The sequence below is a fragment of the Indicator indicator genome, chromosome 1, assembly GCF_027791375.1.
Source record: "Indicator indicator isolate 239-I01 chromosome 1, UM_Iind_1.1, whole genome shotgun sequence".
NCBI classification, from domain to species: domain Eukaryota; kingdom Metazoa; phylum Chordata; class Aves; order Piciformes; family Indicatoridae; genus Indicator; species Indicator indicator.
The window spans coordinates 32,275,315-32,293,357 of NC_072010.1; the positions used below are offsets into that span (position 1 = coordinate 32,275,315).

The 18,043-nt window shown below is 42.3% G+C and overlaps 1 protein-coding gene across 1 annotated transcript in view; it reads left to right on the forward strand.

Annotated features, from left to right (window-relative positions):
* NUFIP1 (nuclear FMR1 interacting protein 1) overlaps positions 1–18,043 on the forward strand; it is a 32,095-nt gene that overhangs the window by 45 nt on the left and 14,007 nt on the right. The window contains exons 2-7 of the mRNA XM_054399788.1: positions 167–570; positions 831–919; positions 2,033–2,137; positions 2,766–2,828; positions 3,141–3,217; positions 12,461–12,553. Of these exons, the coding sequence (XP_054255763.1) occupies positions 167–570; positions 831–919; positions 2,033–2,137; positions 2,766–2,828; positions 3,141–3,217; positions 12,461–12,553 (831 nt within the window). The remainder of the gene's footprint in view (positions 1–166; positions 571–830; positions 920–2,032; positions 2,138–2,765; positions 2,829–3,140; positions 3,218–12,460; positions 12,554–18,043) is intronic.

Consider the following 18,043-nt stretch of genomic DNA (forward strand, 5'->3'; position numbering starts at 1 on the left):
GACGCGGAAGGGTCCCTCTCTCCGACTCACTTCGCTTCCCGCCCCTCCAGGGCTGGACTTCCGACGCCTCTGGATGACGCAACCCCCAGCACCCTGTGGCGCGTTTAACCCCTGGACGAGTGGCTAATCCCAGGAAGTGACGTATTTCGTGGTTGCCGGTGTGTAGCCCCACGTGGTGGGGGTGGAAGCACATCGCAGAGCAGTCGCTGCGCTGGGGCAGCTGTTTCGGACCTGACATGAATCCCTTCGCCTGGTACCCGCCGCCTCCGCCGGGGCTCCCTCCACCCTTTTTCTGCCCGCCGCCACCCTGGGAGCCTAGCTTCTGGCCTCCCCCCGCGCCCTACCCGCCGCCCGGCCGCTATGCTCCTCCTGACAGCTATCCGCCGCCCAACGGTTATGCACCTGCCGACAACTACTCGCAGCCCGAGAGCTGCACATCTTCCGACAGCTACTCGCAGCCTGCCGACAGCTGCTCGCCCCCCAGCAGTTACCCGCCACCCGGCAGTTACACACCACCCGCTACCTGGTACCCACCGGCCTACAGAGAACAACCGCGGGGTTCATATGCTGGTGAGGCACGCGGAGGGGAGTCATCTGTTGGGCCCATGGAGTCTTTCCTATTCTTTACTGGCGGGTACCCTAGGACTGTCCCTAATCCTCGGAGGGCAGAGGACTGCCTTCCATCCAGGCACGTGCACTGCTGTTCGTGCTGGTTGTGCAGCCCTGGCTGGTTTCTTCCCCAGGTCCTTCCCTGCCACAGCTAGCTCGCTGAGGTAGCAGGGTATTTTTTAACGGCCATTTGTGATTTTTGTTATTGTCTTGTTTTTAAGGTGGAAATGGCAATTTCTCCCAGAAATGGCAAGGACAGCAAGCATCTGGGTTTGGTAAACGTTTTCCAGAAGAAAATAACAAGCCAAAGGTATGGACTGGGTGCCCTAGTGTGCTGAAGACACGGACTTATTGGACTGGGTCCACAGGAGGGCCAGAAAAATGATCAGAGGATTGTAACATTTCTCCTGTTAGGACAAGCTGATAGAGTTGGGGTTGTTCAGTCTGGAGGAGAGAAGGCTCCAGAGTGACCTTATTTGGGCCTTTCATTGCCTAAAGGGGACCTGTAAGAAAGATGGGGATAGTGTTTTTAGCAAGGCCTGTTGTGACAGGACAAGGGGTAATGCTTTTCAACTAAAAAAGGTAGATCTAGACTAGATGTTTTTTACAATGAGGATGGTGAAATAAAGAAACATGTTGCCTAGAGAATATGTAGATGCCCCATCCCTGGAAACATCCAAGGTCTGGTTGGACAATGCCATCTAGTTAAAGATGTCCCCGCTTATTGCAGGGGTTTTGGGCTAGATGATGTTTGAAGGTTGTTTCCAACTCAGACCATTCTGTCATTCTATGGTGGTGGCATTCAAATGGGACTTGTCCTGTAGTACTGCAGAGACCCTATATCCTTGTTTAATGTGTCTGCCCAGACGAGCAAACATATGACAATCTGCAAAGCCTGAGCCCAAGAAGATGGATTTAAACCAAATTCTAACGTTCTAAGCCCTTACTGTCGTGATGCACAAGTGCCTGAATTACATTAATGCTCTGGTATCTTATCAGGGCCAGAGAGCCAGATCACCCTGATGTGTGTAGTGGGAGAAGGAAGGATCTGTGCTGTCTTTTGAGCTCTTGCATGTCATGTGAGAACAAGCATGATCTGACTTGGTGGGGAAGAAACTTAGAGCTGTAGCCCAGCTCTCCTCTGAGCTCTTGATAAATCTGTGCCAGCTTGGAATGTTTGCAGAAGTGAGAATTGATGGAAAGGTGGCAGTGAAAGTAGCTGAGTGTGGGATGCTTTGTTTGGAAGGAAAGTGATTTGAATTCCCCTTTCATGTTAGGTTAGTTTATCTTTGAAACCTTGGAAATGTTTTAATTGATGGTTTTATTAACAAAGTTATTCATGCAAGTGTTTCATGACTATATAAGACTTGTAATCTTGTAACTGCAAACTTGGGATGATTTGTTCTTTTATTTTTTTTTTCAGACCAAAAAGAAAAAAGAGCCAGTGTTCACTCATTATTGTGATACTTGTGACCGTGGCTTTAAAAACCAAGAGAAATATGATGAACATATTTCACAACATAAACAGGTTGTTGAATTTGACTCATTTTATTTGCAGTTTGATTTTTAACTTTGTGCCTATCTGTAGCTATCTGTAATTTAAGTCTTTGAATAGAAGACTTAACAAAGAGATTCCAGAGCTACAAAAACATTAGTATAGGATTACTTTTTATTCCTGAATGCTGTGTGTATGGGAGTTCTCAGTTGTAGTTTTGATTTTGTATTGAAGTCATTACTGTCTTTCTTTTGAAGTATTGTTAAGTGGAGAGACTTAATTCACTGACATGTGTATAGCATATAAAATGTTTGTGTAAAAAGACTGTGGAGAATGTATTTTAAAAATCCAGTGCTTTATTGCTAAGAAGTAACAAAATTTGAAATTGCAGTCTTGCAAATCTTTCTCTTTGAGTAACCTCATATTATCTCAAAGTATCAGATATGTTGGCTTCACTGCTTATCTTAGATTAAACTTAAAAGTACATTATCCCTTTTTACTGTTTTTTGCAATCACACTTCTTTTGGAACTGGGGAGCTTAAAAGTTCTGTGTAACTAACTGTACACACATCTGGCACTGAGTTTGTTTGATGTGTGCTTGAATGCTTGTTTATAATTTGTGTAACTTGAGGTATCTTAAGTTCACCCCTTTGTCTTGCAGTGCACAGAAGAAGGTTGCAGTTTCAGCGCACATGAAAAGATAGTTCAGATACACTGGAAAAATGTAGGTATCTCCCAGGCTGAAAATACATGATCTTTACTCTAGTCCCTTTTCTTTTTCTTCAGAAGCTTGCTTTCATCCTTCAGGATGGAAAACATATCACCACTGAGTAGAATCTGTTGTAAAGACCATATTGTGGATAAAAGTATGTTGAATGATGTGGGGGTTTTGTTTTAATGGATTCATTTTGTAATCACTGTGTGCAGTCTTGCCATGTCTGGAGATGAGCAGTGTGATAATACTGTAGCTGACAGAATGGTTTCTTAGGAGGTTTTTCTTTCTCCTTTAAACACCTGTGAAATGCTTTTTCCTTAGGCACATGCACCTGGAGCTAAAAAAATAAAATTGGATAGTCCAGAAGAGATTGCTAGATGGAGAGAAGAAAGAAAAAAGTGAGTAAGGCTTGTGACCTATCAGTTTGAGTTACTGTATTTTCCCTGTGTGATGTTAGATGACAGCTGAAAGGCAGTAGCAGCACATGCTTGCAGCTGCTGTTTCTTTGACTCTGCAAAACTGCTGTGGTTGTGGTTTGTGTCAGCATGCTTGAGCCGGGAGGGTGCGAGCTGCAGAGACTGTAATCAATTTCGATCATTATAACAGAAGGTGACATAACAGCTGAGGAGGAACTAACTTTCCCAGATGTTTGATTTGGTACTTGAGGTTAGATAACCTCATTCTTTTTAGCTTGATCACTGAGACATTTTAGGTCAGAAATGTGTGTTTGCTTGGTGTGTTTTCTTTGTTTTGTTTTTTACACCTAAGAAATACGGAGCTATTGTACTGATTGTAACTGAAATACATCCTGCTGAGTTCAAATTTCCACAGCTTAACTTGTCCCAGTAGACTCCAAGAGGGCATTCTCATAATTTTTAAGAACTTCCTGCATTGCTTGACACTTCTGCTGAAAGAGAACAGAGTCCACAAAGGATGCTGTCTCCGGTAGTCTAGCTCACGTTACGCCTAGGGTGCAGGGTAAAGTTCCTGTGTCATCAGTGTTTCACATTATTTCTCACCTTGTGGGTGAGAGAAGTGCTGTGGACATTGTCTACCTAGACTTCAGTAAAACTTTTGACACTGTTTCCTACAGCATTCCCCTTCAGAAACTCAGGGCACAAGGCTTGGATTAAGCGCGCTCTGCGCTGGATTAAAAAAGCCTGGCTGGATGGCTGGGCCCAAAGAGTCTGGCTGGTGTCCAGTTTCTAGTGGTGTTCCCCAGGGTTCAGTACTAGGGCCTGTTCTCTTTAGTGTCTTTTCTAGTGGTCTAGATGAGGAGAGTTGGTGTATCCTCAGTATGTTTGCAGATGACACCACTGCTGGGTGGCTGTGTTGCTCTGCTAGAGGGTAAGTAAGCTTTGCAGAAGATGTAGATAGGTTAGACTGATGGGCCAAGACTAATTGTGTGAAGTTCAGCAAGGTCAAGGGCCAGGACCTACACTCAGCACATAACAACCCAATATGAAGCTACAGACCTGGGGATGTGTGGTTGGGGAGCTGCAACTTGGAAAGGGACCTGGGTTGATAGTTGACTGAATATGAGTTAGCAGTGTGCCCAGGTGGAAGAAAGCCAGTGCCATCCTGGCTTGTATTAGAAATACTGTGGCCTGCAGGAAAAGGGAGATGATCATCCTCTTGTACTCAGCAACCGGTGAAGCCACACTTTGAATATTGTGTTCAGTACTGGGCCTCTCTCTATAGGAAGGATATTGAGGTGCTGGAGTATGTCCAGAGAAAGGCACTGAGGTTCATGAAGTGCCTAGAGTGCATGTCCTATGAGGAGCATCTGAGGGAGCTGGGGTTGTTCAGTGTAGAGAAGAGGAGACTGAGGGGAGATCTCATCGCTCTCTACAGCTACCTGAAGGGAGGCTGGAGCAAGGAGGGAGCCAGCCTCTTCTCCCTGGTGGCAAGAGACAGGACCAGAGGGAGATTTAGGCTGGATACTAAGAAATATTTCTTCACTGAAAGGGTTGTCAAACATTGGAATGCTATGCTCTGGGCAGTGGTGGAGTCACTGTCTGTGGAGGTATTTAAACTGTCTGTAGACCTGGTACTTAAGGACATGGTTCAAGGAGGTTATGGATGTCCCCTCCCTGGAGGTGTTCAAGGCCAGGCTGGACAAGGCCTTGAGTAACGTAGTCTAATGCAAGGTGTCCCTGCCCATTCCAGGGGGTTTGGTACTAGGTGATCTTTAACGTTCCTTTCAACCCAAATCATTCCATGATTCTGTGGTTTAGTGGTGACCTTGCAGTGCTGGGTGAAAGCTTGGACTAGATGATCTTGAAAGTCTCTTCCAACCAAAGATATTCTGTGATTCTGTGAAATGGTGTAATTTTTCTGTTAACCAGCACTGAAGTATTTAAAAATTCAAAAAAAATATACTTCCATAGATCTTATCCCACTTTTTTTTCTTAGTCTTGAACAGATTAAAATTTACCTTTTTCTAGCAGGTGAAAGATGGTGTGGGCTTTCTTTGCTTCTGTTCCTGACTTACGGTGTTACGAGTAATTAGTACCAGGGTTTTATTTCCCTCGGCCAAGATCTTGTATGCAAAGTGGGAAGTGATACAAATTTAATTTCAAAATCACTGCTGATGAGCTAGGGCAGTGTGCTAGTCACTTCTTTGTTTTTCTAAATGAAAATAAACCCAGGTGACTGATGTAGTCTTACTGATGAATCCTGCTTGCATTTGTGTCGGAAAGCAATGGTAATGAATTCTTACCTTGAACCTGGCTGTCCTTAATGAGTTTTTACCTAGTGACTTCATAAAAAAGTAAAAATGAGTGAAATGTGTGGTAGGAAATTTTAAATCGTTTTATGTTACATCGTCACTTTTTGCTGTATTGAGAAGCAAAATTTCTCCCCACGTGAGTTCAACCTTTGAAGTTCTAATTTTCCTTTGCACACAACTTTAGCTTTTTCTGCAGATTTCAGACAGGCAAAAGCAAGTCTTACTGCTATGTCAGCACATCACAGCAGTCAACTCTTGCACCTGCTAGCTCATTTTTTACAAAAGGAGATAATCTGTAGGTTCCTTCTTTTTTTTGTTCTTTTTATTTTTTTTAACATCTTCTTGATACAGAAACAAAAATTGTCTCCCATGTTTAACATGCCACTGACAAATTGCTTGTTATCTGTGCATGTAGAAGTTTGGTGTTAGATTAGTATTGATTCCAGGGTTTCCTTTTAGTCAAAAGATACTTAAGGGCTTGAGTTTTATTTGCTTCCAGTCTACATATTGCTGTCCTTTTTCTCCCCAACAGTGATACTTACCATGTCTTTATTACTTACAATATGATGTGTTAGCAAAACCCAGAGTGTCCTTAGATTTGTCAGTCTGGTGGCCTGCACTTAATTTTTTTTTTTAACAGTCATTCCAAGGGAAAACACCAGTACTCATGTGCAGAGTCTTTGCTACTCACTTGCAACTTTTTGTACATTTTCCTGTTTTGGGAGGTTTTTGGGAGAATTTCTGTCTAGCAGCTTGATGCTAAGGTTCAAGTGTTGAAATATCTAAGGTGTGTATGTGGGTATGTGCTCTGCTGTGTCCTAGAACGTTGGGGAAGCAGGAAATGGATGTACAATCATGTTTTAGGTACTGTTTGCTTGGGAAGTGGGTGCTACAAGTCAAAGTAGGATTTATCTGCAGTTAATTTTATAAATGCCTGAGATTGTTTTTGCTGAGTTTCTAGAGAATCTTATGGTGGATACTGTTGGGTTTTTTACAGGTTAATATAATTTGGCAGTGGTACAATGTTGCTTAAAGCCTTTGTTCGCTAAAGCACAGTAAAATCAATGGAAATGTATTTTATATTCCAGACCGCCAACCAAAAAGGACCATAGAGAATTAGAATCTTCTGAGCCAAGACCACTAGATGGAGTAGTGCTGTGGTTTGTTTTGGTATTTCAATCTTTATGTGGGCATCTCCTTTAGCTGTGATTGATGGGTGTAGAAGGACTACCTGGGTGGCCTTTGTTACTTTTTGTTCAGCAAGGAAACTGTACTAACATCCTTCTTTTTACTTTTTTAAAATTATTACTAAGTGAGCAAAAAGAAACTCAGCTGAAACTTTTACGAAGCATTAACTGGGTCACCAGCAAAGCATCTGTTTAGTGCTGAATTTCTGCCATTCACTCACAGTAAACATTGCATTGTACAGAAAAAAGGACACCAGAGGGAGTCTGAGCTATTAGGCAGGTTTGGTTTATGGTGACAGGAAAAAGCTTTTTTCTTTCTAGAAGCTCCAGTCAAAGCTAAGAATGAATCTTTTAGGTCATTAGCAGTTTGTTTCCAATTAGGTTGCAGTGATTTAACACGTGCGTTTCCATGCTGCATCTTTAGCATTCCTGGCTTGCTTGTTCTTTCAGCTGTTATAAATAGTTACTTAGAGAGATTTTTCTTCTTAATTAGCTGCTGTGTTGCTCAATTGTATATCCTGCTTAAAATCTTTTTAGAGCCTGTGTTTAAAGTGCAGCCTTATCCATGCAGAAGGAAGAGGGGGGCAGAACTGATAAGGAATGAGTATCTCTAGATGAAATATACTGGGTCAGAATGCTGATTTTTCTGGCTGATTCTGTACAATGCCCTGTTCATTGCTGAAAGCTTCACAACTCTGCTTACCTAGAGATTCTTTAATGGTTTGTGGCCAATTGAACCTGCTGAGCCAGGCAGTCTAATTAAGTGAACAATGATAGAATTTCCATGGGATCTCAGAGTTTCCTTATGTTTTGCAGACAGATGGTTGCCAAGTCTGACATCAACTTTGATTATAATTGCTTTTCTTGTTTTGATTTGTCCCATCCCAAGTGTTGAGAAATGTGCTGTTTTCAGCATATATTTTTTCTTAAATACGAGCTTAAAGGGCATTATCTGTTGTGAATTTTCTCAATGTGTCAGCATGAGATTGCTGTCTTCTCTTCTTCCTAAGTGAGATCTGGGTCCTGCTAGCTCATCTGTTTCCAACCAACTCTTTTTGAGCAAAGGTTATTAGAAAGAATGTGACAAGGCTGCTCTGGTGTTAAAGCAAATTGTTAAACTTACTTTTGCTTAGTTCCTAATATAACATTGGAGGATTTTCTTGATCTTGTCTTGCTTGTAAATTTTTCTCCTTTTCCTTTCTTTAATCTTTTGGTGCTGTCAACCACTCTACTTTTAATTAATTTGTGGTTCTCTAGTTGAATAATGATAAGCTTAGAGTAGCTCAGAATTCTCCCTGGTATTATATATGTAATAGTTATATAGGTAATAAGGAAAATAGCACCTGGAAAAAGGAAAGAAAACAAAATAAAAGGAATGTGTTGGTATGTCAAGGTAAACGCAGATACAATACAGTTTACTCTGAACCTCAGGAATGGATTAGCAATAAAGCTGCCTCAGCTGGCAGGGTAAAATTACACTAGAGACACGGAGCTTGATAAAATGCGTGTGAATCTTAAAACAAGATTTTATCATCTCTTTGGGCCATCTTTGTCCCCTTTGGGCTATTCATGTCCCCTTTGCTGTTGTTTTTGCATATGCAATCAAGACCAGCTCAAGTAATTGAGGCAATTTGATCACAATGCTGTTCCTATAAAGATGATAAATTTGTATAGCTCTCAATTCGGAAATTCATTGTGTAAACCAAAACTGAAAAAGGTTCCTTTCTGTTAAGACTCTGGCAAAGCTCTGTTTTTCCACTGCTTGCTAAAAAATAGTTTACTTCGTTTATTGGAGCAAGAGAGTGTACAGTGTCCTGTAAAACATATATGACTCCACCTAGTGCACTCATCTATTGGAGAAAAAAAACCCAATAAACAAAGTAAAATAAAATCTGTTCACTAATTCACTAAGACACAGATGTTAGTGATTATTCTCAGTGTCAGCATTTCCTGTCTCTGGAAGCTTAGGATATCCTTTATCTGGCATGTCACTTTGTTGGTGTATATGTGATGTATTCATTGTAGCCTGAAAACGAGTTTTCTGGTGTTATCCTGACAATTTATACTGGGGAACTTAGTTTGGATTACAGAAGCATCCATGGCTGGAAACTGCAGCTGCTATGGCGTGAAGCTGCTTTCTCAGGCAGTACTGGCTCTTTCATGATCTCTACTTTGTTAGACCATCACACCCTGGTTTAACTCTTTCTTTTACAGTAAGTTGCTTAGCTAGGTTTGTAAAGCCTTTGTGGTGACTGGTCACAGAATCAGCCAGGTTGGAAGACACCTCCAAGATCAAGTCCAACTGATGACCCAACCCTAACTAATCAACTAGATCGTGGCACTAAGTGCCTCATCCAGTCTTTTCTTAAGCACCTCCAGGGACGGTGACCCCACCACCTCCCTGGGCAGCACATTCCCATGGACAATCACTCTCTCTGTGAAGAATTTCTTTCTAAGATCAAGCCTGAACTTCTGCTTGCACAGCTTGAGACTGTGTCCTCTTGTTCTGCTGCTGATTGCCTGGGAGAAGAGACCAATCCCCACCTGGCTACAAGCTCCCTTCAGGTAGTTGTAGAGAGCAATAAGGTCTCCCCTGAGCCTCCTCAACCCTGGCTAAACAACCCCAGCTCTCTCAGCCTCTCCTCACAGGGCTTGTGCTCCAGACCCCTCACCAGTTTTGTTGCCCTTCTCTGGACATGTTCGAGCAACTCAACATCTTTCTTAAACTGAGTGGCCCAGAACTGGACACAGTACTCAAGGTGTGACCTAACCCCTGCTGAGTACAGGGGCAGAATGACTTCCCTGCTCCTGCTGGCCACACTATTCCTGATACAGGCCAGGATGCTTCTTGGCCACCTGGGCACACTGCTGGCTCACATTCAGCCTACTGTCAACCAGCACCCCCAGGTCCTTCTCTGCCTGGCTGCTCTCCAGCCACTCTGTCTCATGAAGCCCTTGGTACTAAAAGCTCTGACAAGCTGGTTGTGAGGCCTAAGTGCTGGACTGCTTCTACTTCAGTGGTGTTTGTAGTAATGTTTTAAGAACCTCATTTAACAAAACAAAGAGGCGGAGGAGGGCATGCTTTCTGAGAAGGATTCAAACCTGTCAGCTGATCAGTTTTTAACACATGGCCTTTTATGTGGAGAGAGTAAGCCTAGGCTTTCCCTTCTGCATTTTCATGCCTCTGCTCAGGAGCAGTCTTCCTAAATTTAACCTTGAATAAGAATTCTGTGCGTGTGTGTGTGTGTATATATATATATATATATATATATATATATAAACAGACATATACTTCTTTGTTTTTGATATATGACCTCTCTTGAGTACTTTGTGTCTGTCTTTAGGTAGTGAAGTTTCTAAAGTCTGCTATACTACTTGTACCTCGAGACCATAATGTTTCCATAACAGATACCTGCCTACACTTAGGGTCCTGCTGAATTCTGCTGCCTCCATGGATAGATCTAGCTGATGTTGGGAGGTGCACAGACCTCCTTGTGCTGAGCCTGTGGTACCTGATGAGTTGTGCAGTTGCTCTGGGGCTGATATATTGGGATGGGTAACTTTGGTCCACACCTTTTTGGTCCACTTGTTCCTTGCAGGGATAACTGGGGCGGACTTGACCAGGTCTCATCAGGACCCACTGGTGGGCTTGGACCAGCCTTGTCATAGCAGCAGAGCACCTGGGAAAGAGTGAACCCAGTCTACCTTGTAGCAAGGCTAGTGACCTGTGACTTCAAATGTCTGGAGCTTACTGCCCACCAAGTTCTTAGGAGCAGATGCCCATTTGCCTATTATGAATGACATGGAACACTTCAGGTGTGTTGTCAAAGCAGGTTTATCTTCTGCATAAGGTAAAGGCAGTGAGTAAAATGCAATTTAACATTTGAGAAACTGGAGAAAACAAACACAGCCACTACAGGTGGCTTTCAGATGTACTTTTGCAGGCATACTTGGATGTAGGATTTGAGCCGTCTTTAACTGTTATTTACTGCCTGTGTCAGCTGGATGGGTGATTTAGAAGAAATCTTGGCAGATTGGCAGAACTGAAAGCATTTATGGAGTCAATTACGGTAGCTCGGTGGAGGGAGTGGTAACTCATAGGAGTGAGAGTGGGAGGCAGTTGTGTCTCAGATCATGTTGTGAGAGCATGTCTGGATATGTCTTTAATCAGTGTGACTTCAGGAGCACTATGATGACTCTTTGCTTCAGAATTAAGGGTCTTCCCCTAGGTCTTAAAAAAAAAAGTAAAATTTATAAGACAAGCTTGGGGCTCCTTTGAGCGTAACTGTTTTATAGCTCTCTTCTCCTGTGAGCCTTACTTGTGTGAAGGAAAACACCTTATCCTGAAAGTGCAGAGAGGTGCCAAGTTACAGGGCTCTCTATCAATGGAAGCTCTTGAGATTAAAGAATTCATTGCATCTTGCTTTCTGCTCCAAGTGTATAACATGGATGAAAAAAATGCACCTAACAGGAAAGAGCAGAGATAAAACACCCTATCCTTACGCTCATTTGAGCTGTGTAGCGGATGTTTGGGAGAAAACCAATGAAAATAGATGTTGACAAGCTCATGTTCAAATTCTGTGAAAGGAGACAAGTTCATAGAGTGCTTAGGTGTGTCTCATAGGAAATACTTCTCATATTTTTCCCTTGGTGTGTGGCTGAAGCTGTCCTGCATCCGTGTGACAACGTTCATGTTGTAAAACAGGGAAGATGCACGTGACATGGTTAAATATTTAAAGAGAAGTGTCCTTTTTTTGTGTCTATATATAGTGAGTAGCTACGTTTCTCATTACTCCATTTTAATAGACTTATCAAATAATTATACTTTGCATTTCTATCCAGAAGCTAGTGGGGTGCGTGTGTGTTTCTCTTTGACCACCTTTATCTCAAAGCTCTGGGATTTAGCTAATGAATGTGTACAGAGCAGCCAGCGTAGCCATTTTGGGGCTCTGTCAGTAATTTGCAGCAGTCTTCGCATGTTGGAACCAGTGTAGCGTTTGTCCTCAGGGAGGGGGATGGAGAGGGAGGTGGGGAATGGAAGAGAGGAATGGTTTGGGAAATGGTTATAGCAGTAGATCTGCATGACTTAGCAATTTTTCTTGAAGCTGGCATGAAAAGAGGCAGTAATTTTGGTGAACTAGAGGTCAGCGTGCAAGCACAATAACTAAATATTGCTGGAGAGGAAACTTACATGCTTTTCTCTCTCTCACATTAAAGGAATCCATTCTTAACATTTTTTGTTGTTGTTGTTGGTTTGTTTTGTTTTTTTTTTTTTTTGTATTACAAGAACTCAGCAATAGGTTTGCTAAAGGCATAGTGTACCTTTTCAGGTCATTCAAACACTCCAGTTGAAGCACCATAAAAATAAAATGCAGGACTAAATCATGCCATTACGAGTAGGGGCAGGCAGAGGGTCCACACCTGTAACTGAATTGTTTGGCAGTAGCTTGTTTGATGGTTTGGTGAATCTAATCATCCCAATTTGATAGATTTTTTTTTTTTTTTTTTTTTTATATCTTAAGTGTGTAAACACAAATGCACTTAGGGTTTTTTTGTTTGTTTGTTTTCCTCACCAATGCCTTTTTAAGAGGGAAAGAGTCTGTGAAGTGATCCATGAAACGTTTTAAAAATTTATTACCTTTTCCAGAGGTTTAGTAAAGAGGGAATTCACAGAAGTACAGTGAATCACTTAAAAGCTAGTGAATTTTTTTTTTTCCTTCTAGAAATTTTCCTACCTTGGCAAATATCGAAAGAAAGAAGGCGGTGCAGATACAGAAGGAAGAACGGGGAGAAGTGCTGACTACCCAGCAGTTTGGGTAAGCATTTTGAAACAGTCTTGTTACCTTCCTCCTAGTGACTTCAGAAGTATGCTCTGCAGCACTTACTTCTTCCACTGCCATTTAACAGGGGATGGGTCATTTGACCATTTGCAGATGTAATGTCCTTCTGTTTACAGTGCTTCGTAGTTCAGTTAAATTAAGCAATAATTATATTAGAAATCTGATATTCATTCTGCACTCTTGCTTGTTTGAGAAAAACCACATTCTAGTGGCTATTTGTCAGATCAGTATAACTTTGGTCTCTGGAAAATGAAATAATGGTGGTGGAAGTCGCACAACATAATGAATCCACATAGTCTATTGGACGTTTTCAGGCATTAAGGATTAGATTTTATGAGTGGATTTGGCTTCTTGCTCCTTGCTTTCAGATGATAAATCAATAATCAGGTGAAGAGAGGAGAAAAATGTAACTTTATTTTCATAGTTTAAGTAGTGCTCCTTCTTTCTTCTACTTTCGTTCTGTGCCTAGTAACTTACTCCTCTTGGATTTTTATCCGTTCTCTCCCTTAAAATGGGAATTCTTTTCAGTATCACAGTATATCAGAGGTTGGAAGGGACCTCAAAAGATCATCAGGTTCAACCCCCCTGCCAGAGCAGGATCACTTAGGGTGCACAGGAATGCATGCAGGTGGGTTTTGAAAGTCTCCAGAGAAGGAGACTCCACAACCCCCCTGGGCAGCCTGTTCCTGTGCTCTGTCACCCTCACTGTAAAAAAGTTTCTCCTCAAGTTGAGGTGAAATCTTCTATGTTCAAGTTTGAACCCATTGTTCATTGTCTGATCACTGAATCACTGACAAGAGCCTGGCCCCCTCCTTCTGACACCTACCCCTCAGATATTTATAGACATTGATCAGATCCCCTCTCAGTCTTCTCTTCTCAAGACTAAACAGCCCCAGGGATCTCAGTCTCTCTTCATGGGGGAGATGCTCAAGTCCCCTAATCATCCTTGTGGCTCTCTGTTGGATTCTCTCCAGCAGGTCTCTGTCTCTCTTGAACTGGTGAGCCCCAGACTGGACACAGTATTCCAGGTGTGGTCTCACCAGGGCAGAGTAGAGAGGTAGAAGAACTTCCCTAGACCTGCTGGACACACCTTTCTTGATGCATCCCAGGATCCCATTGGCTCTCTTGGCCACAAGAGCACATTGTTGTTCCATGGAGAACTTGCTGTCCACCAGCACTCCAAGGTCTTTCTCTGTGGAGCTGCTTTCCAGCAGGGCAGCCCCTAACCTGTGCTGGTGCCTGCTGTTATTTCTCCCCAGATGTAGGACCCTGCACTTGTCCTTATTAAACTTCATGAGGTTTGCCTGCACCCAGCTCTCCAGCCTGTCCAGGTCACGTTGGATGGCTGTACAGCCTGACAGGTGTCAGCCAACCCCCCCAGTTTTGTATCAGCAGTGAACTTGTTGATGATGCTCTCATCCAGGTTGTTGGTAAAGGTACTGAACAAAACTGGACCCAGTACTGACCCCTGGGGGACACCACTTGCCACAGGCCTCCAAATTGATTCTGCCACTGATAATGACCCTCTGAACTCTGTTGTGGAGCCAGTTTTCAATCCACCTCACTGACCAACCATCAATGCCACATCTCCTGAGCTTTTCTATGAGGATGTTATGGGAGACAGTAGAGTTTAATTCTTTTCTCTTCCCATCAGTGTTTTGTGGAACCATCTAACTTCATTAACTCTACTTCAGAGTGTGTAGGAAGGCTTTTTAAAAAGTGTTACAAACATCTACACTCCTTGTTTAATATGCAAAGAGTGAAGTGGAAGGAAGAAGCAGGCTCAATATTGAGGGCTCTTGCTAGATACCATTTGCTGCTGCATGGAACTGAAGCTGGAGCTTTCCTAGTTGCTTGGGGGAGCTTGTTTTGTTTCTTTTTTTAATAGGGGATGACACCAAACAAAATAAAACTTGTACCATGGTAAAGCAGTTGAACTAGTGCATCACAGGGATTCAAATCAAGCTAGTATAATCTGTTAAATGGTGACAGTGCAAATTACTTTGCAGTATATGCTTGAGAAGACCCAACTCTTACCCCCTCCAACTGGTTGCCTTTCATAACTTTGGAAGGAAAGGTTTATAAAAACTGGAAGTCAAGCTTCCTCAAAGGATATAAAGTTGCAGAAGTGCTTTGGACCCAAGGAACCAAATCTAGGTGTTGAGACTAAAGCTGCAAGCATATGTAATACTGTGCTTGGAGATTCATATGAGCAAAGATAAGTTTTGTGTGTCCCAGAAACAAAGTGATGTCTACAGGTTTCTTTGGTAACTCTTGTGATTGTGAGTCAGATGCATTAGTCTTAAATGTCTAACAGCAATTCCATACTGTTAGATTTGTTAGGAACCTTTTATCTGGGAAATTGTTTAGAAAAAAAGCCCTCAAAATTCTATGTTGCTTGCTTTCATTCTGTGACCTTTAAGTCTGGTTGATTTTAGAAAGCTCTTCTTTTTTTCCCCCCTCCCTCCCCTGAGCAGCTAGCGATATAGACATGAGGAACTGTCCAAACAGCTGTCCTTTCTGGCTTTGTGTATCAACAGTAAAGATTCTGGAATTGGTGTTTATCTCACAAATTTACCCGTGCTTGAGGCAAAAATAGAATACAGATTGTTCTCTGCAAGCTGCACTATTAAAGCATATAGCTAAGTAAGATTTACAAAGGATTAGATACTTAACACTTTTACACCACTTTCCATTTGTGGTTCTCTGAAGTGCTTTACAACTGCTTATTCTCAGCATCCTCCTGTGTGAGATTAGAGATGCAGAAGGACCACTTTGGTAGTCTGCTGATGTCTTGCAACAGCTGATTAATAGTGCATGGTTCTTTTATCCCCTCTGAACAGGAAATGGAGAGTGGTGTATCTGTCACAACAGGAAAGCAGATTCCAGCCTGGCATTTGTTGGGATGTGTTTGTGACCTTGGGGTTTCTTTCTGTGTGTTTTAGACCTCAGGGAAATCAGAATGTTGCTTCTAACCTTTAGTCAGGGACTGTATTTACTCAGTATTTTCTGAGTTCTATAACAACAATTCAGAGTCTGGTTGTACAAATTCAGAAACGCCGTTCTCTGTGTAGATAGATTTGAATTATGGGAGCTAATATTAGCCTTTTGTGGATTAGAGGCTGATGCACAGGAAGGTGGTGGCTTACTTCTTGTCTGCAGGAGCATTATGTTATCAGGACTGGAGAATTAAATGCAATGTGTTTTGTTGCAATATAAAGCTATTTTGAACACTATTGTAGGTGCTGTTCTCCTCTCAAGAAGGACAAATTAGACTGGAAAGATATGGAAGAGAGGAATATTGGTAATTAGAATGTTTTTGTACAAGCAAAGAAGTGGGTGGCTTGGAAGGGCTGTATGTTGGAGATCAAGAAAAGTTGTGTAGGTGAGAAGAGGTGAATGGAATGCAGCTGTATGCTGTTTCTTGTAACTCAAGAAGGATGGAGGTGCCAAATGACCGTTTTGGGCACCAGAATGGAATCAAGCCAAAATAGATAATTTTTCACAGAATTTTAACACTTTGCTGCAAGATTCAGGGATGCCAGACATGCACACAGCATGAGACACAAAACCATTAATGCTGTAGGAGAATCTCTAGTTGGAAAAGGTCTCTAGGTGGTACCCCATGGAAAAGTAGGCAAGAGGAAAGGTGACCATTTGCCCTGCTTTTATATTCTTTTTTTCTTTCCTCACATATTCTACTGGCTGCTTACAGTGACAAGTTACCAGGTTACAAATACATCTGTGAGACTTTGCTTGCAGATGAATGACTCTAGACTAGGTAGAAATTTTACAAAGAAATTTACTTGCTCAAATGTGGTATCACAGTGTTGACTAGGGATAACAGAACTTCTTCCATGCTGTAGGTGAGGCGAAGCAAGAGTACTGAGCATAACAAGATATGAACAAGCTTCTGAACAAGCTTGTTCAGAATGGTACATCTTTTGTGGTTGCTGATGGTTAGCTGCAGCCTCATTTTGCTGACTTAATCATAGAATATCAGGTTGGAAAGAACCTCAAGGATCATCTGGTCCAATCTTTTTTGGCAAAAGCATGATCTCGACAAGATGGCCCAGCACTCTGTCCAGCTGAATATGAAAGGTGCCTAATGTTGAGGAATCCATCACTTTCCTGGGGTGATTATTTCAATGGCTGACTGTCCTTGTGAAAAAGTTTCCTCTTCTCCATTACCCCTTACCTTTTCTATGTGACTCCTTGTAAAAAGCAAGTCTTCATCTTCTTTGTAGCCACTCTTTAAATACTGGAATTAAGTTTCTGTTGTTTGAAAATTAGTATTTTTCAGGAAGCCTAGGTTGACAGTTCTGAATTTGCTTTTCTGTCTAGGTCACATCTATTTTTTGTATCTCTAAGCTTCAAGAGTTCATTAAGTTCTCCAGGTACCTTGTTACCTTCCTATAAACATGATTTGTGTTTATAAAATGTTACAGTGTGAGAGCTGAAATCCCCCTCCCACACCGACAATGACCAGACTAGCTCAGTCTGGAAGCAAATGAAAGCGGTATTTACCTGCAAAACTACAATCTATGATGAAATGCAATGAATATGTACAAATATACACTATTCACAACATTTGCAAATACGTACAATCAACAGAAAAACACAACCAAGCCCCTTTGGGCCCCCAGAAGGGGCTGTGCTTCTTTCCCCCCCAGAGCAGGCAAAAGGGAAGAAAGCCAAGAAGTAGAGAGAGGTTAGTTACACTTAGCTTGTCAAGGTCAGTATGTGTGCTGTCTTCAGCCAGAAAAGAAGCAGGCAGACTGAGAGAAGATGGACTGCCAGACTGCCCAACCTTGTTTTGAGTAGTGATTCTTAAACATTTCTCTCTCTCCAATGGAAGTGTTTAGAATAATCATTATTTTGCTTTCTTACACCCAATAGTGATTTATTCACATTCTTTCACTTTCTCTGCTCGAGCTTTGTGAGAAGAAAAGTTAAAAACAGTCTGTGCTGGTTTGAGGCCAGCCAGAACATCTCTTGCCCCGAAAGGGACAAAAGAATGAGACTCACACAAACGGATTGGAGAGTGATGGAAAGTTTAAATGGAAAAGCAATTGGTGAAACTACAGAAAAACTACACAGCATAGTGGCAAAGAACATCCTAAAGCATACAGAGTCCCTTATGTAGTACCCAGAGGCTTCCCAATCCTTCCCTCCTCCCACCTGAGGGTCAACCCAAAACTCCCAGGGCTCTTTCTTCCCCCTCCCACTGCTAGGCAAGTCTCAGGCTGGCCAGGTCTGAGACTGCCCCCCCTCCATTCTCCTCCTGGCATTAGGCCTAGTCAGGCCTAAGAGGCCTTGAGGATACTCCCCCGGCATTACCCGATAAGAGAGGACATCTCCCAGGGGAGCAGAGAGGGAAGAAAGAGGAAGAGAATGACTTTGCAGATGGCCTTATAGGGTGCAGGATTTATGGGTAGAAATACACCGTTTCCTGTGTCCACCCCT